Here is a 24721-nt window from a genome sequence, read left to right as displayed (position 1 = left end):
AAATGTCTAATCGGAACACATTTTCACTCTCTCTGGCAATTAAATACAAATCCTTATTAAACAGTAGCTACGATTAAATCCTGGGTCTAAAGTGTATTGTGCATGCAACTTAAACTGTTGTGTTGATTTCATTTCTCCAACACAGTTCACACACATTGATGTGTTGAAGAAGTGTTTACTGACGCTGATGATTTTTATTATAAACAACGATCTGCAAACTATCTATTCTTAGTGCAAAAAAACAGGCGACACAACCGGCACAAAGCCCAAAGGACACTTTAGAAGACAAACTGATACACCTGCCTAAACAGGCACAACTTAATCCCTATCTAGACCGAGGAGTTTTAAATGTGTTGACAAGTGTGGCGCTTTGTGACTTTATTTAGATGCACTGTATTTACATACCCTGGAGTTTGGGGAGATAACATCATTTCAGAAAACAGCATAAAAGGAACTGCGCGACTGCCTTTCTGTCAAAACATTTGCGTAAAGGAGATGTTAAAGGGAAGGCCCACATTGTATTTTAGTGAAAATGTGGACTACAACTTGAGTTATAAAACTAAAGTTGAGTCCAAGGAAGGCCTTAGTTTTCATGTAGGAGAGGCGACACAAGCAACCTGTTTGGGAAGGTTTTCTGGAGCATAATAAGCTCTGTCTCAGTAAGCTCTGAATACAATGTAAACATTCTGACTCATTCAATGTACTCTTCTGATGTCATTATGAAATAATATAGAATGTAATCTTTCTTTTTATATACCTTTCTTCAAATAGGATGAGTTGCTTTAGCGTGTGTTACAAAGGTAACTCTGCCACCTACTGGCGAGGTGTTCATCTGCACTTATGTTGTGTCAAAAATCAAATCAAGCAACATTCAGCGATACTTCCCACACTGACTTGAATATATACCATCTCATTTAACCCAAAATGTTGAGTGGCATTGTTTATGTTTTTTAGAGGCTTAAACACTGATTGCCCTCTTTATCCAGCTTTGTATCTAGCTATATTACGACACTTCTTGAAGACGGGTCAGTGACGACAGCAGACAGGCAGAAGAGAGAAGGGCGACCGTGGTGTCGGGGGTCGTGTTTCACGTGACCCCCACAACCGGAGCTACGCGTCCCTCAACCTCACAATCTGGTGAGGTCAGAGGTCAAGCATGACGGTTAAGCCCTCAAATACAGCCGAGTCATGTGAGCGGGTCGCGTGACGTCTCAGGCTGACGGCCAGAACATTATAGGGTGTACCACCAACCCTGCCACCACAGTGATCCCAGGGGGTGTTCACGGTCCAGGATGCCGATCTTCTTTAGACTCTAGATTCCTTCAGAGGACCAGTGGGTTCTGACAGTATGTCCCCGGAGGAAGGTATCGGCTCTATGTTCAGAGCCCTATCATGCCATCATACCTCCCTCCCTCTCTCTCTCTCTCTCTCTCTCTCTCTCTCTCTCTCTCTCTCTCTCTCTCTCTCTCTCTCTCTCTCTCTCTCTCTCTCTCTCTCTCTCTCTCTCTCTCTCTCTCTCTCTCTCTCTCTCTCTCTCTCTCTCTCTCTCTCTCTCTCTCTCTCTCTCTCTCTCTCTCTCTCTCTCTCTCTCTCTCTCTCTCTCTCTCTCTCTCTCTCTCTCTCTCTCTCTCTCTCTCTCTCTCTCTCTCTCTCTCTCTCTCTCTCTCTCTCTCTCTCTCTCTCTCTCTCTCTCTCTCTCTCTCTCTCTCTTTCTGGCCCTAGCTGGCTCTCTCTGTCTCCTGCCATATCTTCCCCTCTTCCTCCCATCTCTCGGGTTGAATTTAGTAATTTAGCAGACACTTTAATCCGAAGTGACGTACAAGTGAAGCAGAGAATAATTCCATGTTTATGAGGAGAACAGGCCAGCAGGGAGCCCTGTAGCTCTTCACACTGTCATTCACCTCCCTGCAACAGGTGTTGGCTGACTGGCTGACAGGCTGTGGAGAACAATGAGTTATTCTCCGTTCTTATAATAAACTTTATTTTGTGTTGTGTTATTTGACGGCTGGACTGTGAGTGCAATGTCCCTCATCGACGGTCTTGCTAATGGTAATTTCTAATTTACCGACCTTTGCATTACCGTTTATTTATTTGTCAATCTAGTTTATTTATCTGATATATACGAGGCCAACCTTAAAGTCGCCGTGAACCTTCTCCTCTCTAAAAACTGCATTGAATGTTCCGGAATTTCAATGCCCTTTCATACTTGATCCCGTGACTGTTAAAAATAGGCCGGATTCAAGAGGCGCCAACTCGAGTTTATAGACAGATCACAGAACTATCTCAAGTATGTGGTCCCCCGGAGTCCCAGAGGTAAAAACATCACGTCTAGTCTTCCAACATCGTAAAATATGAGTTTAGTGCTAAGATATATGCAACGAAAAAGATCTCCGTTGTCTCCACAAAACCTGGACGCTACTGTTCACAGCTCCAGCCCTCTCTGTCCTATATATAGTGTTGGCCCACGCTACAATGCCATCTGTAACTGGACTCCGTGTATTAAGTCACAGCATGCTGAATGTCATCTGCCAGAAGTAGAGGGGCTGCACTCTGACTCCCTCTCTCTCTGAGAGCCTGGCCTTCATGGAGTCTGCACTGGTGGAACCGAGAACCTTTAGGCCCGCTAACCTCTTAGGGGTGCCGGGCCCGGGCTTCAGAACGCTGGACTCAGACGAAGATTACTGGGAGGAGGTCATCGGCATCAGGCCCAAGTCCTCCCCTCTCCCACGGAGAAAGTCGTCCTCGTCTGAGGACGAGTGTGACGAGGTCCAGCGGGAACCCCCGTTGCCAGGCACCCGGAGGGTGAGCTTCGCGGACGCCAAGGGTCTCCGTTTGGAGCTGGTCAAGGAATTCGACAGCCGGGACTTCCCTAAGCCCCCGGGCTATGACGAGAGGCAGGCGGAAGGGCAAGAGGTGGAGCGGTACTCCTACGACCTGTCCTTCCCCAGCCCTCTCCCCGGCGCTCTGGAGGAGCTGGGAAAGAGGGTGAGGGAACAGAAGATAGAGCTGGAGTCCATCGAGCTCCTCCCCGGGACCACAGCCCTGAGAGGGGTGGCGCGCGTCCTCAACGTCTCCTTCGACAAGACGGTGTTTGTCCGCACGAGCTTAGACGCCTGGGCCAGCCACTTTGACCTGCTGGCGGAGTACATGGAAGGCTCCGGCGATGGAGTGACGGACTGTTTTTCATTCAAGCTGACCCTGGTTCCCCCGTTCGACGAGCTGGGGGCCAGGGTGGACTTCTGCCTGCGATACGAGACTCCTGTGGGGACCTTCTGGGCCAACAACGACGCCAAGAACTATGTGCTGTTCTGCCACCAGAGAGAGAAAGAAGAGGAAAGTAGGCTGCAGGAAGAATGTGTGTGCAGAAAAAGTTGTCTTAAGGCCGCAAGGTGAGTGCTGTTGCTGAAGCTATGCCTCAATTGATTGTATCAGATGCTGGCTTTTTGCTGTATAACATTTAGTCCCTAATGTGAATGGGAGGAGGTGGTCAGTGGGGGGGGTGAGGATGGGAGGGGGTAAAGTGTGTATTTATTGGGGTTTGTGTTTGTATCTGTGTGTTTGTGTGTGCATGGGTTTGTGTGTATGCGAGTGTGTGTGAATGCGAGTGTGTGTATGTGTGTGCTCATTTGTATTTGTGAGTGTGTTGGCTGGGGGGGCGTCAAGAGGCAAGACAGATTTGATGGAGAGCAGGACGTTGTTTGCTTCTTTTGCCCCCTCCCCACCCCACAGATGCCAGGCACAAGCCCTCCTATCATGTTGGGGGGGGTCTGATTGGATTCTGGTGTTACATAGTAGTTCTGCGCATGCAGACTCTCAAGACCAACAATCTTGAGCTATGTATCAGCTCGTTAGATTACTTTGGTTGCTTTATTAAATAGTTTGTAGGATAAGATAAGATTTTATTAAGACCATGTAAGTGTATATGTGGGAAAAATTTGACTGGGGCTTAAATGGGACTGTAAAGGAGAAGCACATTGCAACTAGATATGAGAATCAGTGACATTTTAAACTTTGGGGTTTTTCAATGGCCTCTTTTTTTATCCATTTTTTTATTGCAATTATCACTAAAGGCAATCGATCCCGGCATTTTCTTACTTACAATTCACGCAATGTTAGCAGTTCTCTGTAGCATGAATCGGCAGAACACCGGCCAGGATTGACTTCCTGTCAGTGTTATTAATGAAGGACTTCCTGGGTCGCCCAGTGAGGGGAACCACTCAGTTCATCACTTTATCCATTATTACTTTGACTGATGCATTGCTTTATGTTCAACAGGGCGCCTCACCCCCATGGGGTCGCAACCCCATGTTGAGGATTAGGTTTGAGGGTTCGGTTACAGGTTCGAACAAATTGTTTCAGGGTTCGGGTTTCTTATCTGGGTTAGGGTTTAGGGTTATGATTTTGGTTCTAGTGTTTAGGTAAAGTGTTTGTGTTTCCGATTTGGATTACTTTTTAGGGTTTGGTTTTAGGGTTAGGGTTTAATTTCTAGATTCGGTTTAAGGGATCGGTTTTTGGTTCTAGGGTTAAGGTTTCCTCTGGGGGTTAATGTTTAGGGTGGTTTTTGGTTTTAGGGCTATTCTGAGGATAAGGTTTTAGTGTTTTAAGGTTTTAGGGTTTCCTATTACATTTAGGTCTTGCTTTTACGGTTTAGGTTTTGTAATTACACACACACACGCACGCACGCACGCACGCACGCACGCACGCACGCACGCACGCACGCACACACACACACACACACACACACACACACACACACACACACACACACACACACACACACACACACAGTGAGCTCAAGGGACAAATACATTAACAAATTTGTCATTGTAATTCATTTAAGTTAACCAATACCAAATTTTGATTTAGATATTTTATTTTGTAATGCCATATGATGAGCACATTTTTGCTGTTTTAGTTTCATAATGCCCCATCAATCGATGGATAATTTAATCATCATTTATAAAATACAAATGGGATCATATGTAAATATGTACAATGCGTTCTTGACCTTATTTAATAATTTCATTCACAGACAACACTTCACCACTGTTGACAATTCATCGTTGGAGGACAAAGTGCAATCAATAGAAAAAACTATTCCAGGTAATTCACTGGGACTCATTTGGTAAACTAGTCTATGTCCTTGTCCGATTCTAACTATCGTCATACCACTATCTGGCTATTTTCCAGTTGTGTCGAAACATGTAGGTGTCACTCAAGTTCCTGACTCCCATTCAGCCACCGCAGAGGAGGAGGGTCAAAAGTTAAAGGTGAGTTAAAATGGAGTCTCTCCTTTGATTTTAAAATGAAACGGTTGTTGTTTAAGGCATAAGTGGGAAATTATTTGTGGATTTTGTGGCTGCATCCCTCACCCTAACCCTAACCCTATTTTGCTAACTTTTTTAATGGCGTGCCATCATTCCATCTGCCGTTACCCATCTGTGGTTTCACACATTCAAACATACGGGAGAGAAGGTGGTCCGGGATTATAAGGGGAGTAGGGCGGTAGACTCCTAGGCAGAATGCCACACGCCTTATATTTAGAGCAGTAAATTAAAGCATACCAGCTGAATCATGATGACACTGGAGCAAGTCTTGTTCAAACGATTGCAGTCTGAAGTGTACGGAAAAGCTTCAGGTTCATAGTGATTGACTGATTAATGACTTGACTACCCATAAATATTTTAAATAAAAGCTTTGTATATCAAAATAAAATGTAATGATCATGTCATTATGAACACAACAGTTCACACGCTCGGCAGAAGCTTCTAAATATCATCCCTTTTGACAAAGCATAACATATAAACTAAAACAAAACTAAATCAATCAATCTCATTGACGTACAGATGGAGAGAAGCCAGAAGAATGCCAGCAGAAAGAGTCGACGCAGGGCAGCACGGCAGGCAAAGCTGAAGGACCTCTTCTCTACGAAAGATCCCAAACCAGATCAGGCTCACGATAAGGAAGCGTCGCCTTTGGAGCCACCATCAGACAGTACGAAGCAGGGCGAACCCCTGAGGAAATCGTTTTTGGGCTCTCCGTCGTGTTCCGAAGGCTCTTCCGCCGATCCAAAAGGTGACATCTCACCAGCACAGAGCGGAGAATCTTCCGAGGCAGAAAAATCCGAGAGCATCGATACTGTCCATCCTCTGAGTGCAAAAAGGAGCGAGGTGACAGCAGCGACACATGCCAGACAACCACATTTAGAGGAGAAACTGGAACAGAAGCAGCATTCTGCTGCATTTATAACAGGGGAAAACGGACATAGGCCATTGCAGAGTATGAGACGAAGAGATGATAGAGTCTGTATTGTCCACAACACAGGAGAGGAATCACATAGCGATGTCCGTTTGACAGAGCACCCAGAAGGCCCTGTCAACGCACCCGGTAGCTTTACGTTCGGGACCGTGCTGGCTCCCCTCTACCCCCTGGTGTGTGGCCAGCTGAAAAGTGAAGATCGCAACCTGGCTGATCAATTGAAATCATTGAGAGGGCCTTCACAGATGGGAGCCTCAATGGAGAACAGCATGTTGACGGATTCGACTAAAAACTACGAGGAGTCTTCTGGGATCAGGCCAGATCCGTTCAAGCCTCCTCTGAATGATACCGATAGAACTGTTCCGATAGAGGGAAAATTGTGTGTAAGCGTGGTTGCAGACTCAAGCACAAACCCTACAGATGTCGACTGTCAGGAATCAGAGCATGAATGCACAGAGGCACCAAATAATCCCCAGCCGACCACGGATGAAGACATGACTCCTTCAGATGAAAACAATGAGAAGTCGAACGCATGCACCACCAGAGCGGGTTTAAATCACCAGGGGAACTCTGACGAAGGCCCTCAGGCCCTTGGGTGTCAACTGCAGATTCTGTATGAAAAGCAAATAATGGAAGCTACAGCAGAGCCTGAAACAGAAGCAGAGGAAGTGTTTTCGTATATTCAGACGCAATTAAACCCATCGCAGCCACCCTCACAACCGAAAGTCCAGCAGGAAACCAGTCATTGCGCGCCACTGCCGCACTCGCCTCCGTTGGTGTCAGCGTGTGAAAACAAAGCGCTGGAGCAACAGCTCTGCTGTGAGGTGGCGGCGGTAGACTTCATTTGCACAGGTGAGTCGAATGAACAGGATGGTGTTCCGCCCACTGAGGCTGTGTCAACAACTCATGTGTACCCGGAACAGGGCAGAGAAAGAGAGCAACTGGAGGAGCTGGATCCTAAATGTTTTATGCGTCCTGTTACGTTTGAGGCCGCTGATATATCGGTCGGGGATAAAAGTATCCCAGAGTTGGAAGCTGGGCATGGAGGCTCTGCTATCGATCTCAGCCAAGAGACCCTGAAAGCATCAATGGAGGATGGTGAAGAACCGGACAACGGAGGGAATGAATCAACAAACAATATAGAGGAAGGGGATATAACCCCTACAGTTGAACATGAGGACAGTGTGGATGTATCTGAGTTTATCAAAGTGAATAAAACCCCTTGTACACACCTAGACATGTTGGCTGAAGAAATTGGACTAACTCTGGTAGAAGAAACTATTTTAATGCAATCAGAGGCTGAACGCTGCGCAAGTGAAGACGCAGCCACAAAAAAGGACTACCTCAGGCCAGATGAAGAGAAAGCCGAGGACAGAAACTGGGAAATGATGGTCAAAGAAGAGGAAAACAATGCATCAGGCAAAGAGGTCATGAGGAAAGAGGTTGACGAAAATGGTGAGAGAGGAGAGAACGACAAGCTGAAAGAAAAGCAAACGATCACAGAGCAACAACCTTTGGAGAATGTGGTGGGCTGTGAAAAGAGAGAGCCAACTAATACAGGGTCTGATGGACAAAAAAGTTTTGATTCGACAGAAGTGAAAAGTCAAGTTGAAGTTGAAACTGTGAAGGAACCCCTCGTTTTGGAGGAACAGGAAGTGGAAGAGGAAAAGGTTGAGAAAGATGGTGATCATGACACAGAGAACCAGCATGAAGTATTGGAGGAAATAAGGAGCAAAGAGAAGGAAAACCTAGCTGAAACCGACATAGAAACTCAGGTAGAAGTAGAAGCTCAGGCAGAGCGAATTTCAGCCGCTGTTGAGGTTCATGGAGCAGGGAAAGGAGGGGTGGCGGTGGAGACAGGTGAGGAGATTGTGGTCGGAACAGCGAAAGAAGAGAGAAACGAAGAGACGGAGAGGCCAGAGATGGGGTCACACGCTGGTCAAAGGCAAATGGAGAGCGATCCATCTACGCCAGTGAGCAATGTGCATGAGTGTGAGGTAGAAAGGGTAATAGCCAAAGAAAACGCCCCGAAAAATGAAACCACAAATTTCCAGACTGAAATGGAGTTTATCTCAGAAGAAGAGGTGCGAAGCATCACTTACAGGTTACACCTTGCAAGCGGCCAATCAAAAGCACTTTCTGAATCGTCCCGATGTGGAAGTGATTCGTGGGCAGCAGACAAAGGGTCACGTGCCTCGACCGACGAGCCGGAATGGGATGTAACAGCCGAGGAGCGGGAGGTGGACAGCAACTCCAGTGACTCTCCGTCGGATGAAGAGATGGAGTTGTACATGCACCGCCTGCGGGCAGCGCCATCCCCCCAAACTTTCAGAAGCTTCCCCAGAGATCGTGGCTCACGTACGGGTAAAGGACTCTCGATAGACGGACCAAAGCTCCTGTCTTCGTCCATGCCATCCATCAGTGAATCTGTGAATGAGGAACAGCTCACAAAGATCCCGGACAAGCCAGAAAAGAAGGAAGTAGAGAACTTCCAGTCCGACTCTGGACAATTTCCAACACAGGACAATCAGGAATATGGAGGCGTAAACATTGCCCAGTGGACGTCCAAATTATCTTGCAGTAATATCTTAAAGGCACTTTTATACATCACCATGTGTGCTTTATTTGTAGTTGTCGGATACCATTATGATTTCCTGGCGTGTTTTGCTCTTTACTTGTTGTCCATATTTTGGCTGTATTGCCGAGCAGACCGTCAGTCGGAAACAACAATGTTCTGAACTAGATTATAGGGTGCAACATGAAGGTAGAATTTTTATCAGAGGTCATACATATATATTCTGAGTTTATCGGCAAAACAATGAATTTTACAAAGGTCAGATCACTACTGTAGAGCTGTGTTTGTTTACATCCCCATATTAAAGCTGCAGTATGTATGATTTTTTCTCTTGGAGTGTAGACACATCCCCATCCACAATCCCTCACAGTGCATTGTGAGGGGTTTTCCTTCACCAGTTAAGCAGCCGTGCAGGGTTATTCCATTCTTACGTTTCACAACGAGGCTCCGCCTATTTTGTTTATGTAACATACTGCAGCTTTAATCACTTACTTTCGTTTAATAACTTTTTCATAATCCATGAATATAAAAAGAAGCCTAATCCTGATCATGATTTACGTATGATATATTTCACTTTGTGTATACCTGATTACTTTAATTTAACTTTGAATTTAACTTTGAGGCCTTGATCTGGAAGTGAATGTCCAACAGGTTATTTTAATGTGCTATATATTCCCTGTGGAAGAACATGAATCCATGCAATTTTGTCAAAATGCATTTTGTTAAAATCATGACACATAATTCATACCCCTTCTGTATTTAGCGTAGCAATTAGCGGTATGATGAACCGTAAAAGTTATTCCTGTGTCAACAAAGCAAACACTGTGGACCATTGTGAAATTATCAGCATAACAGAGTTTGGTACAATGCAATGTAAATGGAGATATTTTGTTATGTATAGATGTACTAGTATATGAGATTGTATCTCCCTAGTTTATATATATATATATATATATATATATATATATATATATATATATATATATATATATATATATATATATACATACAATTATTTATGTAAGTCTTTGTTTTAATATCTACATTATAAATAAATGTTACAAAAAAGATTTGTGCTACAAATATACCTACAACAAAGAAACACAAGATAAGCTAATGATGGAAAGGGGAAATCCAGGTTTAGCTAATTAAACCACATGCGCCAATAATCTGTGACCATTATCATAAAGACAGGTACGTTCCGCAACTATCAAGCAAACGGTACATGTAGTTAACAAATTCATTTTATTATTGTTTACGGCAAATAACAGTTCAATAGAGTATTGGCAAAAAGTTCATTCATTGGCAAAAAGTTCATTCAAGTTCACTCAACTACCTCAATCCTTATTCCTTCCCTGGGAAATAATTGGACAGAAAGAAAGCAAGAATAAGCGGGTTTCCATAACAAACTTTGGATCTTAGCCAAGTATGTGCATTTCTGGCATCTCTTTTCAGGCTTGGATGAAGTGTAATATTGATATATATCTAAGCTGTTTCATATACATAAGCAATTTACCTTGAATGACCCCACAAGATTCAAGGCACCTCAAAGAATGTCCCTTGAAATAAACAATGTGTGTTGCGATTTAGATCCTTTGTTTTATATATTTTTATTCAAATAAATTTACAATGATATGGGCTGCAGCTGGACTGCTGGAAAAAGATCTGTAGTCTCTAGGGACCTCCAACCAATTCTGGAAAGAATCATCACTCCCACAAGTCAACTAAAGTATGCAAACAAATTTTAAAATAAAATGGCTATTTCGAGCAACATCAAGTGAAAAACATGTTTTTCAGTCTGGCTAAATGAGATTCTGCTTTTTGTTGTTGACTGCATGGTGTTGTTATATACAATTACTTTGAATACACCGTTTTTAGTGACACTTAGTTATAAAAGGCCCAACTGTACTTCATTAACATCCCACCATGATGACTCAAACTCTATATTATTTTGAGCCACTTTGCCAGTCTATAAACAGCCTGCCATGTGTTGAAAAGGATTTGTGGAAATAGAATATCTTCAGATATAGCCTAAAGACTTCAAATACGGCAGCTTAAAGGTTAAATAAAGAGCAGAAGTCCTAAAAAGTGTTACAACAAGTGTGCATCACTTAAATTAGTCATGCTAAACCAATAGAGGGCAGCACGTACCTCGATGTTGCAAAGCGGACGAACATCGTTCGAAGCCAATAAATGAAGAATATGTTGAAGTTTGATGAATATGTCTGAGCTTGAACAACGTCCCTATTTAAATTCAGAAAATGCTTTTTGCTTTGTGTTTTAAACTTCAAATGAATTAATTAAAAAATGTGACGGTGGAAAGTGTGAGCGCGGCAAGGTTGCTTCTCAGGGAATTAAAACTCTTAACTTTTACATTCAATATAATATGGGACTAACGGGGTAAAAAATACATTCAACGGTTAGTGCTGAGATTTGATGGATGCCGCACAAACAGCTGTTCATCTGACAGGGGCGGTGTCCTCTCTCCGCTCGCTGATTGGTTGTAGGGCTGTCAATTTGGCAGCGTGTTCTGAAAACCAAGCAATCACCTTGCGCGTTGTTGGCCGGTGCGCCGGTTTGCCGCCGGTGTCTGACTGGATTTCAGCCGGGACAGGGGTAGGAAAGGCAGCAACGCTTGTGCAGTGCTATGGACCTTACGAACAATGTCGAGACAGGAGATATAGAAAAACACCTGGAGCCGCTGTCCATGCCGATCCCACAGGACACGCCGTGCAAGAGGGAGCAGGAGAAGCTGTCCGGGGTGGTGAAGAACGTCCACAGAAAACTGCGGAGGAAATACAAGGAAGGTAAACGAGTCCACATAGCCGACTGGCTCTGGCACATGCGGGACTAGGCGAGCTGGTGTTGATTAACCAACCAGACACAATGGAAGGGACTATTTTTTAGATCGCTGAGTTATCGAAGATTATGTTTAGGTTGGTGCTAATGGTGTAGCATGTTGTAGCATAAGTGCGGTTTTGATGTACACTAGCAGTGGCTCGCCACAGCAGCACAGCTTAACCTTTTCAGAGGCAAAGCAGACAGGAGAACAGCGTGGGTTGCGATCAGACAGGGCCTAGGATAAACTCAGCCTGAACGTGATCCTAAAATGTTTTGCCGCTGCTGTAACAGTACAAGAAAAATGATTACAAGATAGAGGGCCTAGTAGCGAAACGACGTATCCATTCCCCCCCCCCCCCAAAGGCCCTAAATGAGGAACCAAAACATTGATATGTTGCCCTAGCATGTTCGCCATTGATAGTTGAAGAGCTGTTGGGAGCTTGCTCTTAATAGTAACGCAGTATCACAACACTTTTGTTTATAATGAAGTTGTTAAAATGTTCTGTTCTGATCTCACATCACCTGAAAACACAGTGCGCCATGGCATGAGATGTTGATGTTGGTAAACGTTGTTAACAAAAAGTCAGGAAGAAGCCAAGCCAGTGACTTGTTCAGGCTCCCCCTCTCATCACTGTGTGGTCTTCCATTACCGATCCCTCTGTTATTATAAAGGCACCGTAGGGACCATCCAACTCCGTTCTCGGTCAAAGTACTCAGGGTGCCTGGAGCAGGTCAGAGATGGAGGGAGGAGGGGGGGGATTCTGACAAACACCTATGATGCAAGCAGGAACGGCTCTAGATAAGCAGATCGGTCCCTCGGTGTAAACAAGTGGCAAAACAACACGGCCAGAAACAACAAACTGGGCAGAATAATTTGTTAGCTTTCAGGAAAACAGCCCATGTTATACTCGGAGGGCTGCTTCAAACATTTAATTCATTTAATTGAATGATCTCAAACTTGGATTAAAATTAGCGTATACAGTTGAGCTGGACTGGACCCTATGATGTGTTTTGTTTTGTCCCTATGTTAAAGTGACAACTGTTTGCAACATACATCATGAGAATCTGGGCATTGTAGTTCAATGTTGTAGGATAGGGTACAAGTAGGTAATGTACATGAAAAAAAAGTAGAGGTCTGTCTTTGTCCCTGTGAATGCTTTTTTGAAAAGCTTAGACTACTATGTGTGTACTTTGTATGGGTTTTTTTTTAACCATGACGTTGTTACCAACTGATATTTCTGCGGTGGTGTTTCAGTGTGCTTCACTGTTGGTAGGCACAGCTGACAGCTTACATTCCTAAACAGATTCAGTGCTCATCCACACGGACGCATTAAGCTTCTGTTAATTGCACACAGACATAATTTCTACAGGGAATGGTCGTTCCTTCCGACTTGGCAGATCAGTGTAGCAGGTTTGAATCACTATTATCTCCTTCACGACGGGGAAAAAGCTAAGGAATGAGGAAAAATACCAAACATCCTTCGCTGATCTTAAGATGGCCATTTTTCGCTGACCTTATTCATTTGAGGGTTTACTTTGTGCTTTGGTAACTGAAGGGTGTTATTCATGTCACTATGAAGACAGAATGTCTACCATTGTGCTTACCAACAACACACAATACTTTATTAATCCTTTAGAGGGAAACAAGATTCCACCACATACACTCATATGATGTAACAATCAAGAAAAAACAACCACCACAGCTTTTTTGCACTGCTGCCATGTTTACAGTGCCATTTGCACAGCACTCTATCACAAATAACTTGTATACAACCTAATTCAATGTGTTTTATTTTATTCTCCCCCCGGCCTTGTCAAAGCTGCAGCCTTCCTTTCGTTTAAATATGATGTGGCTGCCTATGGTGTTAATGGCAATAAAGGTGAATTGAATTGACAGTTGGGAAACAAAAAGCCCCTCAGCATTCAGACCAGATATTAGAAGAGGCTGAGCTAAACGGCTTTGGTCTGGCCAGTTGTAAAGAATCTTTGTCCCTCCACTAATCTCATTTTGGTTGTTTACGGCCTCGTACAGGGCTGAATACTCAGAAAATAATTTGGTTGTAAGTAAAGGCACTGCCAAGGGGTGAAACCGGGCAAGAGCCGCTTCACCGCACTCTCATTTTTAGATAAAAAGTACGCTCAGCGTCAGGTCGAGGAATGCAGAGAAGATAAAAAGGCCTGTATGTTTTGCGACTCAAAATACAATTCACGTTTGTTATCCTTCAAACATCCAAGAAGCCAGCAGTGTTGAGCAGAGAGCTAGGTGACTGTACCAGGCAGTTCCTCCTACTCTGAGGACTGTGACGGCATCTGCTTTGTGGGCCACTATTTTCACCGGCCTTGATTTGTCCCTACCCCTAACCCTAGCCTACATATCCTACTTTTTCACTGAAATGGTCGCGCTACAACAACAAGTCCATGCAGTTTCCTCCCCAATCAGCCTTAATATCGTGCAGCCCAAGCCTCGGCAGGAGACCTCATGATAGGCTAATGGGTAAAGCGTGATCCAGTAGGGCCATGACCAGATACAGACCTAGTGGTCAGGCTATAAGGACACTGCCGCCATTGCGCTTCTCGTTGTCTTTTCATTTCTGCAAATCGGCTTGTCATTTCCACGGTCATGAGATGTTGGCCGTCCGTTGCTCAACACGTTAGGAGCCACTGCCCGACGGGATTCGGTACACCTTTTTTTTGTTTTTCTTTATTCACATACGCAGAGTGAATCATTTGTGGATTTGTTTTTGCCCCACGGGGAAACAGTTGCACTTCTGTTGCCCTCAGCTGAAGAAGGAGGGAGAAGGGAGCTCTGGGGGTGGGGGTGGGGGAATGGTTAAGCAACAGCACGCCGCTGACTTCCCAGCCTCTGCTCTCCTTTTCTCTTCATACTCAAAAGGACTACTTCCATATTTCTGAAACCCAAAGAGGATCGCGGCCGACGCCAAGCTCAGCTGTTCGGACCTTCAGTACGCAACTTTAGTTTGTTGTCAACGCGCCGCCGCCGATCCCATCACTTGATTGTCTTGTTCACCAGTTATTACAGCATTAGCCGTTGTTATTATGCACTAGGTAGCACCGGTAGCACTTAAGGTTTTCCTGGCAAACTAATGTCTTCCGTCACCGTCTCTCTTTATGTCGGCAGTGGGGGACTTTGAGAAGATTTGGCGGGAGCACTGCGAGGATGAGCGCACCCTCAGCGAGTACGCACTGGCCATGAAGAACCTGGCGGACCACCACTGGGCCAACAAGTGCGAGGGCGAAGGACGCATCGAGTGGTGTCGCAGGTACGGCTCGCGCCCTGTAAGGGAAACCCCTTGGACCAACGCTAAGAGGCAGGATAGTGTAAAGGGCTGATTATGGTTCTAGGTTGATGCAACGCAAGGGGGTTATAGACACGTTACGTCCTTGCGTGACCCTCCTTGCGTCCACCGCAAGGGCCTGACGTGCGCCTTCCAAAAAATGTTAACCTTCCGTCGACGCGATGCAGCAGCAAGGGCTGTGATTGGTCCGCTTACTAAAACCTGGTCCTTGGTTTGTGTGAACGTTGGACCATAATCAGCCCTTAAGGGTGGGCTACCGGCTGCTCAACTTCCAGCTGCAAGGTCCTCGGTTCGATTGACTCCCTTTTTTGCAATGTATATTCTTATCCCTTACATGCTTCTTAATCGCCTGTATCTGCATTCCCTGTAAGTCGCTTTTGATCACTAAATCGGGTTCTTCTCCATCGTCACAGTGGAGAGAAGGAGTGAGGCTCTGTTCTGATTGGTTCTCAGGGTTTGCCAGGAGTATTTCCTGGACGGTGGGATGAAGAGAATGCTTGAGAAGGATGAAAAGAACGCCCGACTGGCTGCGGTGCAGGCCGCAGTGTCCCTCAGTGCCCAGCCTAGCGCCCCTTTACCCAGGTGAGTTGATCCAGCCCAGCCTGCTAATCGTTAGCCCTGGCCGTAGTAACGTCAGCAACGTTAGTCTTCAACTTGTCTACCCTAACACAATGTTTATTATAAAGTATTATGCTCTACTCATCTGTGTTTAATCTAATTTGAAGGTTACCGGTGTTGAATCAAGTGTGAATGTCTTCTCTGCTGATCGGTGTCTCGACGGTGTTTAATCCAGTGTGAATGTGTTTTCTGCAGTTCGGTGTTTAATCCAGTGTGAAAAATGTTTTCTGCAGTTCGGTGTTTAATCCAGTGTGAAATGAATGTGTTTTCTTCAGTGCTGTGTTTAATCCAGTGTGATGGTGTTCTGTTCAATTCTGTGTTTAATCCAGTGGGAATGTGTTATCTGCAGTTCAGTGTTTAATCCAGCGTGAATGTGTTCCCTTCAATTCAGTGTTTAATCCAGTGTGAATGTTCGGTGTTTAATCCAGTGTGAATGTGTTATCTGCAGTTCGGTGTTTAATCCAGTGTGAATGTGTTATCTGCAGTTCGGTGTTTAATCCAGTGTGATTGTGTTATCTGCAGTTCGGTGTTTAATCCAGTGTGAATGTGTTATCTGCAGTTCGGTGTTTAATCCAGTGTGAAAGTGTTATCTGCAGTTCGGTGTTTAATCCAGTGTGATTGTGTTATCTGCAGTTCGGTGTTTAATCCAGTGTGAATGTGTTATCTGCAGTTCGATGTTTAATCCAGTGTGATTGTGTTCCCTTCAGTTCTGTGCCTCACAGGGGGAAGATGCGCCTGCTGGACGTGGGAAGCTGCTTCAACCCCTTCCTGGAGTTTGACGAGTTCCTGACGGTCGGTATAGACATCGTGCCTGCAGTCGAGGTACGAATCACCGCCATGCTGGTCGGAGAATTCACGCATGTTATCGTTAGGCCGGGTAGTGAAGTGGCTGGGGTGTTCTAGCGCTGGGTCTGCGGTCCTGTGGGTTCACCCCCGAATGTCTCCCGAGGTCTCACCTGTAGGCATCCTTGACCCGGGGATTCCACCGGACGCGTTACGGCGACGTTACGGCTGCGGCACGGAACGGCTGCGACTCTGCCCTGCTTGCATTTCCACCGGGCGCGTTACGGCAGCGCAACGTGCGTTGCGAGCCAGCCGTATTCACGCGAGATCACGAGATCACGCGATAATCCTAAACCTAATGTGCTCAATTTCCACTCCCAAAACGACTGCAATTAAATGCCACGCTTTGACCTTCCGGCCATTACCCTTATAAAAAGGATGATTTGGTACATAAATGACGTTGTGATAGGCTACATGAGCCGAGTGTTGTGTTTTATTTTGAAAATTGACCGGATGCTCTGGCTTTTACTTTTTCACTTCCTGCCCTGATCGATCTGCTCTGTTGAAATTGACGCGGTTCAGCAACGGCTTGCGGCAAAAATAGAAATGCTACGGAATGATAGCGCTGCGGCACGGCGAGCCGCTCCTGGGACGCTGCTGAGACGTTCCGCAGCCGCGCCCGGTGGAAATGGTCTCATTGATTAGAGTGGAACTTATCTGCTGCGGTGACGCGGCCAAGACGTGCCGCAGCCGTAACGCTGCCCTAACGCGTCCGGTGGAATCAGGCCTTTAGAGGCCTGCCTTCTCTTTAAAGGGGAACCGTCACGCTTGGCTCTTTTCCAAAATATCAGAGTACTGCTTCTTGGTAAAACACACGTTTAACACTGTGTCCGCAAAGAAAAAAGGGGAAGTACTCTCTGATATAAGAAAATATCAGGTCGTGACAGTTCCCCTTTAACAGCGTGTATCTGACGTCACTACAGCAGAAGCCTAACGGTATTCATTTGCACTTGTCCTCCCCTGACCCGCCCGGTTCTCCCGGCCGCGCCCCAGAGTGTGTACAAGTGCGACTTCCTCAACCTGCAGCTCCAGCAGCCCCTCGAGCTGGCGGGCGACGCGGTGGAGGCCTTCCTCCGCCTGCTCCGCAGCCCCATCGACGCCCTGCCGGCGCAGCTGTTCCACGTGGTGGTCTTCTCCCTGCTCCTCTCCTACTTCCCCTCGCCCTACCAGCGCTGGATCTGCTGCAAGAAGGCCCACGAGCTGCTGGCGCTGCACGGCCTGCTGCTGATCATCACGCCCGACTCCTCCCACCAGAACCGCCACGCCCTCATGATGCGCAGCTGGCGCGTGGCGGTGGAGTCGCTGGGCTTCCGGCGCTGCAAGTACGTCAAGTTCGCCCACATGCACCTGCTGGCGTTCCGCAAGGTGTCGCTGGCCACCAGCAGCGACCTGGTGTCGCAGAACTACCCGGAGATGCTCTACATCCCACAGGACTTCAACGCCGCCACCGACGAGGACGACGGCGGCGGGGAGGCAGAGCCTCCGCCACCGCCGCCGCCCCGCTCGGAGCTGGAGGACGACCAGCTGGCGTGGGGCTTCGCCGAGCTGCCCGACGCGCCCTGCGACTCTGACTCCTCGGGGGACAGCCAGAGCGGCTCGGTGCCGGGCTTCCACGAGCTGGAAGACCCCATCCTGCTGCAGAGCTAGGCTGGGTTGAAGTGACCACGACCACCACCACCACCACCACCACCACCACCACCACAAGGTGTCGTCTCCCCCCCCCCTCCCCCCTTGTCTCTGAAGCGTGTCTTCTACTGCTGCGCTGCCAAATGAAAACTGCTGCATTTTATCTTCTCCCATGTCACCCTCCCCCCTGAAACAATGCAGTTTGCACAGAACGAAAGAAAGAAGTTTACAAATTATTTTGTCATATCAAGACATGAACACAAACACACACACACATATGCAAACACGCACACACACACATATACATTACATACGATGAGATTGATATATTTTAATAAATAGCTAGGTTTTATAAGAGCGTCAAGATATTGAGCTGCCCCACTCCCATTGTTGTTGCCATTTCAAGTCCTATTGCACATGCGCTTGTTTTAGAAAAAAAAAAAAAACGTTTAACAAGCTTATAGGGCAGACTTCACTAGTGCAAGAGTCCAACAAAAAAAGCTTTCAGTGTGAGATTGTAATGGAGGCTATAGATGAGTGACTGATGATAGAATCTTTATCACAGTGTCATTCCTGCACCTAGATTTTCTTGAAATTCAAAAAATGTCTTGTGTGCATCGAAAAAACAAAAACATAAGTGCTTTGCTAAAAGTATGAGAATCTCAAAGACCCGACGCATTGCGCGTTGTGCAGTATAAAATGGAACACCGTTTTATTTAATATGGCATTCATTTTATGTCTGAATTTGTATGTTTTACAATAAAGCTGTGTTTGTAGCATTTTTTAAAGTTTCAGAACCACGCGCTAGGATTGTGTTCTAGATGTACTATTGTGAAACTGCAAATGTATTTTACTCTGTGGCGAAGGTACGAGAATCTCTACTAACCTTCCACCTTCTTGCTGTTCTTAGAAATAGTAACAATATAAAATAGTTTCCTAGTAGAATTTAATAACTTTTGTGTAGTCAAGTAAAAGAGAAGCACATTACTTCAAATCAGTATCTATAGATGTAAACGGTATATTCTTTGAGACTATTTCATAACCTAATGTGGAAATTCTTGCTCATGCCTTAGGTTATAACCTTTTGATCAGAACTTTGTAAATTCAAAGTACTTCATAGTAGTGGTGGGATATGTGCCAATTAGCTTGTTTCGTAATATTTCTTAGTCATAAACAAGCCTTAGAGGCAAATTTATGTTAGCAACAGCCAACAAAATCTAATCTTTGATAGAAAAAAAAACACTAGCTTGAAATGTTGTGTGAAGGCCTGTACTGTGTTCCCTTTAACAGGCACAAGTGGCTGAAGTTGTGTGTGTTAAATAAGAGTGATTGTTGAATTTTGAATACATGCTGTCACAGCTTGCTGATAGCGCTTTACTTTTAATATCTACAAGGGTACTTTGAGGCCGATTCATCTCCGTGTCCTAAACATGACCGTGTTCATTATAGAATATCCAATCTTCTGAGGTGCCTTCTCCATGTTTTTGTTGGGAGACTATTCACACCCCCTTGAAAAGTATTTATGAATATATGAACACCCTTTGTGAAATTCTACGTTGTCCAAAGTTGATTGTTAAAATATATTGTTGGTTTACAGGATAGGTTTTCCGCATTTAATAACTACTACTGCATTCCCTCTGGTCTTTCGCCAGCAAATACGAATTTCTCTGCTGATATCACCTGTATTTTCACTGTACTGACGAGAGAAAAAAAGTGATCTTATTTTGTGATAAGTGGTTGCATTTGTCTTCCAGTGTTGACATTGGTCCGCTTGCATTACAACAATGCTTTACAAAGTATTTCGACATTGCAGAACAAGGTGTGCTTATGGTTCCATTTTTATAAAGTATTGTACATGTCATGTGTCCGTGTCTCATTAGTTGTCTCCTCCATCTACATAAGAACCACTATCCAGGGTTAAATTCACATTGTAGATTGAGTGGTCCCGATTCCAATTTGAGACCAGGCTATCGGATAAAAAAATAAATAATACATGATGGTCAATTATTTGGATCATAATTGGTTCCTCATTCGACACTTCTGCTACTAATACCCAACCAACACAGTCAAACTTGAGCGGAGCTTGACCCTTGACCCCCACCCCCAACTCATTCATTCAGCTTGGTAGCATAGGTTCGACTGCTGCTGCTATACAGCACCGGAGAAACCGATTGCGTGTCAAGCATCTGGTATGACTGCAGTAAATAAGTAATAAATCCGCATGTGTGAATGTCGTATTGACCGAGCCATAGCGGAAAACAGGTTCTACCCAAACACAACGCAGCGAGCATGCCATCTGCACAAGATTTCTTTCTTTTTCGTTTTTGACAGTCATGATGACCGGTTTTTGATAACGAAAAAAAAAAAATCACATTATTTTCCATGTGTTCAACATGTCCATACCTCTGTGCTGATAGAAGTGTTTTTACTGCAGCATTTTGTAATAATTAGCTGTTAAAAGTGCCTTATGCCTCTTTTTTCACCCCTCATAATCTACAAGTGTGACCACCGACCAAATATCGACGAGCTCTTGGTGTTGCAATGGAAAGGCGAGGGGAGAGCTGTCTCCGTGGGAAGACACTTTCAATAGACGTCAAGGTTCACTTCTGACAACATCATACACGGCCGTCTCGTGCGCGCATCTGAGAAAGTTTGTCGTTATAAATGTAGAGCAGGGTTTGTGTCCAATGAAACCCAATGTGTGCGTTATTACGTTTTGAGCCGAACATAACTTGACTCTACGCTCTTGCCGTAGCCACTCTGTCGGATGTCATCTGACCAAAACTTTCAGCGCACTTAACTTACTTCAGGAAGCGACACTACTTTACGAATGACACTTTACTTAAATTGATCAAACTGCTTTGGGGCATTACCCATCATGCACAAATATGAAACGACCATTCGCGTCACACCAGATGGCTCCGTCCTCCGTCAAATACCCAACATTAAAAGTTAGGTTAGCTACTCATGCTAACCGATGACCTGTCAGATCTAACTCCATAGAGCCTGGCCATGGCTCACCTAACAGACGGAGAATCAAGACAATTACTTTAAAATGACCCGGTGAGCCGGCGTTTTCTTCGAGGTCGTGTGCTGCACGGAGAGGGCATGTCCCGCTTTATGCGCTACGGCGTCACCCACTGCGTGCGCGCAGCCATGGCCCGGCTGCAGGAGCTCCGTGGAGAGGCGACCATCCGCTCCTCCATGCGGGCCCTGGACTATCTGTCCCGCGTCAGTCTGCTGGTGGGGATCTGCCTCGGGATATATTCACGATGGGAAATCAGCCAAGAGGCCAACATGCTCATCATCTTCGTTTTGGCCCTCGTTGTCCTTGGATTAGCGATTGTACTTCACTGTTACTTCCACATGGAGAAAGTCAGCCAAAGTCTGATCCACCTGTGGCAGGGGTCTCTGTTGGGTCTCCTGTGCTTCGTGGGTAGTCCTGCCCTCGACCACGGCGTGAAGGAGCAGACCACCAACTACTTGCTCTTGACTAGTATGGTTCTCAGAACTCTCTGGGCTCTGCTGGAGCGGATATGCGGATGCGCAAAGTACCGTCCGGCTTTCCTCACCACGGCGGAGCGAATGGAACTGGTCGGCTTTGGCATCGTGTCATTCGTGGTCAGCAGCTCTCCGAGTGTGGCGGTGTTTGTCGGTGCGTTGGCGGTACTGATGGTCGTTCTTCGGGTGAAAGCTGTCCTCACAATTCCCAACCTAGTCGGCTTCGCCTTCTTCGGCGAATTCCTGTTAATCAAGGGCCTGGACGTGTCCACCAACAAGTTTGCCTTGGCGTGTTTCTTGAGCCAACTAATGTGCGACCCTCTACTCGACTACTACTTCAGCGGCTCGTCTGTGACCGAGCGCTGGCAGCCGTTCCTGGCGGCTGGAGGCTGGCGACGGCTGTCCCTCCTTCCCCTACTGCTGGTGGTTGAGGTGACGTTCCTCGTTCTGGCCGCGTGTAAGCTGTCGGACGGGGGCCAGTTGTACCTGATGATTCCAGCCTTCGTGGTCTGCATGCTCTTCTGGGGCATCATCCACCTGGTGTTCTTAATCACCTTATGGGGCTTCAACACCAAAATCAGCGCCTGTCAGAGAGTGTGCTTGGCCCAGGGGTCAGGGTTTAACAGTCTAGACAAGGTCATGGCATCCAAAGGCGTGCGACACTTCTGCCTCATCTCACAACGCCTCGTTCTATTGACGCTGCTGTCCACCCTAATTTTGGCAGCTCTGGCATGGATGGTAGGCTGAATTATTGCATACAATATCATGCATTTTGCCCCCATTTTACAACCTGTTGTGAGGTTAGTCACTGAGTCATTTAAAGCGACTACATTTTAAAATGTTGGGGACATCACAAATTGGAGTGTCCAGCCGGATGTGGGATGGCTGGCTCGAATCAACAAGTTGATACAGTCCACAAGGTCCTTAGTCAATACATCTGATATCTCGCATTTGGTGGTAAAATAGGGGCCCTTTTTGCACATTTGGTTTCAGCCTGAAGTTGCCCTGACTTGAAAGTGACTCCCTGTCTTTCTCCCCAGTCGGTCTGCAGCCTCTCCATCAGTGTGTCCCTGCTGGTGCTGCTCTTGGAGTCCCTCTTCCACGGGCTATTCCACGAGTTGGGCAACAGTCTGGGGGGAACCTGCGTTGGCTACGCTGTGGTCATCCCCACTAATTACTGCAGGTAGTCGGTGCCCACACATAAGCTGTCTTACACCTTTTAGAAAGCCAGCCAATGACTTCATCTATTAACAGTATAGGAAAAAGCAGTAAAAAGGTATTTTAGGATTGGTAGAATATAAGATTGGACATTATCTCATTCCTCTAAAAAACTTCAACAAGGCAAACATCTGGAAATGGATTTGCTTAAAATATCTAATCTTAATCACATTTTTTGGAGACTCACACTATGAATATTATATACCATTTTGATGTGCATCATGCGAGAACGCAAGAGCTCAAAACCAAGTGAGCAGCCATGAGTTGAGTAAAGGGATTGCCTCAGCCTCCTCCCTCAGCTCACCGTCTCTCCCCCCCCCCCGCCCTCCCCCGCCCTCCCCCTCCCATCCAGCCTCGACGGCCAGCCCATGCTGCTGCCCCCGGACCAGGTGCAGCAGCTCAACCAGCGCTCCACGGACATGCTGAACAAGGTGCAGCTCTTCTTCGCCCACCACATGATCGAGAACTTCGGCTGCGACTACTCCACCAGCGGGCTGAGCCTGGAGGCCATGCAGGCCAAGCTGCGCAGCTTCCTGGAGCAGCGGACGGCCGACGGCCCGCGCCACGACACCTACGTGCTGTACTACAGCGGACACACGCACCGCACCGGGGAGTGGGCTCTGGCAGGTGAGCAGGACTGAAACCCACACGCATTGGAGGCGCCCTGTGGTGCTGGTGACTCCATAAAGTCTGAAATGATTATTCTTTTGGGCGAAAATTTTGTAGTGCTGCAACTAGTAACGACTGTTTTTGTAGTTGATTACTCGAATGGTTATTTTGCACTTAATAATTTTAGACTATAGCAAATGACCTCAACCTTAGAGGTCCAAAGTGGTTCATTAAATGTGCTTGCTTTAAGAAAAGGTGAACATTTCCTTTTATAATTATCTATGAACCAAATATGTAAATCCAACTGCAACATTAACCACCAAATGTTTGATAAATGGCTTAATAGCTTATCAAAATAAACAATTAATTTTCGGTCGATCGACATTGAATCTTACAGTATTCAGCTCTGATAACTTAGTGCTACAGTATCTTAACCTACGAGTAGTACGAGCACTTATTTGTATACGTGCCAGAGCTGAGCTATTCAATTATTTTACATTAGTTTGTAACCCTGACAACCTTTCCTATTTATTTATCAACGATGCACATAATTGATCAATGGCATTTCAAATGACCATACATGTTATATTCCTTAGCTCTTACACTCACTTGTTGTGTAGTTGTATTTAGGTTGAGGTTCATTAGACCGTAACGTGTCGTTGTCTCCTCCTGTGTCACATCCACCAGGCGGTGACACCCTGCAGCTGGACCAGATCGTCAAGTGGTGGCGGGAGAAGAACGCCGGGGCCTGCTCCCGTCTCATCCTGGTTCTTGATGTGGAAAACGCCCTTCCCTGGACCAAGGAGGTGGGCCGTGTCGAGGCGGTCCGCGAGTACTCCGGCATCTATGTGGCGGTGCAGGGCGCCACTCTCTCGCCCGCCTCCGACCCAGAGGTGCAGGACGCGGGTCAGCTCGGGGACTTCACCCACCGCTGGGTGGAGTTCAACTGCAACCCCGGCGCCGACATTCGCTGGTCGGAGCCTGGCCGCCCCGTGTCGGCCGTCTACGGCGTGTCCCACCACTGGGGCGACTACTCGCTGCACCTGCCCACTGAGGGCGACGTCAACAGACACTGGCAGACCTACTTCCCCAGAGTCACCTACCCCGTGGTCCGGCTGGCGCTGTGGGCCTGCGGCCTGGACGTGTTTTGGAGCTGCGGCGTCTTCCAACGGTACCTGCGGAGGTTCAAGCTAAACTGGTTCCCGCCCGCTATCCTAGACACGGGCCAGGGCTTCAAGCTGGTCAGGTCCTAGCCCCCTGCACTCGGTTAAAGGCATGGATCTTAAGGCTGCACTCACACTAGGCCATCTGGCCG

At 46.4% G+C, this 24721-nt stretch overlaps 3 protein-coding genes and 1 long non-coding RNA gene across 6 annotated transcripts in view; 3 read left to right on the top strand and 1 right to left on the bottom strand.

The window, feature by feature from the left end:
- Positions 1-2475: 2475 nt before the first annotated feature.
- ppp1r3ab (protein phosphatase 1, regulatory subunit 3Ab) lies at positions 2476-9757 on the top strand. Its single transcript, XM_030367091.1, has 4 exons — positions 2476-3389; positions 5033-5103; positions 5191-5270; positions 5847-9757. The coding sequence occupies exons 1-4, from the start codon at positions 2584-2586 to the stop codon at positions 8994-8996; spliced, it is 4107 nt and encodes a 1368-aa protein (XP_030222951.1). The 5' UTR covers positions 2476-2583; the 3' UTR covers positions 8997-9757.
- Positions 9758-11427: 1670 nt separating this feature from the next.
- On the top strand, positions 11428-19939 carry samtor (S-adenosylmethionine sensor upstream of mTORC1). Of its 3 annotated transcripts, none has more exons than XM_030367007.1 (5): positions 11428-11640; positions 14814-14955; positions 15445-15573; positions 16317-16431; positions 17479-19939. In XM_030367007.1, the coding sequence occupies exons 1-5, from the start codon at positions 11481-11483 to the stop codon at positions 18097-18099; spliced, it is 1167 nt and encodes a 388-aa protein (XP_030222867.1). In that variant the 5' UTR covers positions 11428-11480; the 3' UTR covers positions 18100-19939. The 3 variants fall into 3 exon arrangements, with proteins under 3 accessions (XP_030222867.1, XP_030222866.1, XP_030222868.1); XM_030367006.1 differs by having other exon boundaries at positions 17446-19939; XM_030367008.1 differs by lacking the exon at positions 11428-11640 and adding an exon at positions 12467-14637 and having other exon boundaries at positions 17446-19939.
- Positions 11433-12416, bottom strand: LOC115551323 (uncharacterized). Its single transcript, XR_003978022.1, has 2 exons — positions 12197-12416; positions 11433-11618 (listed from the first exon to the last, which is right to left on the bottom strand). It is a non-coding gene; the product is annotated as an uncharacterized LOC115551323 (long non-coding RNA).
- An 886-nt stretch (positions 19940-20825) lies between the features above and the next one.
- The window catches only part of LOC115551320 (transmembrane protein 168), a 4068-nt gene continuing 172 nt past the window's right edge, over positions 20826-24721 (top strand). Inside the window, exons 1-4 of the mRNA XM_030367005.1 lie at positions 20826-22317; positions 22620-22762; positions 23150-23424; positions 24094-24721. Of these exons, the coding sequence (XP_030222865.1) occupies positions 21187-22317; positions 22620-22762; positions 23150-23424; positions 24094-24659 (2115 nt within the window). The 5' untranslated portion in view covers positions 20826-21186 and the 3' untranslated portion in view covers positions 24660-24721. The remainder of the gene's footprint in view (positions 22318-22619; positions 22763-23149; positions 23425-24093) is intronic.

This window comes from Gadus morhua, chromosome 9 (assembly GCF_902167405.1).
Source record: "Gadus morhua chromosome 9, gadMor3.0, whole genome shotgun sequence".
NCBI classification, from domain to species: domain Eukaryota; kingdom Metazoa; phylum Chordata; class Actinopteri; order Gadiformes; family Gadidae; genus Gadus; species Gadus morhua.
This window is presented reverse-complemented; position numbering and strand designations above follow the sequence as displayed.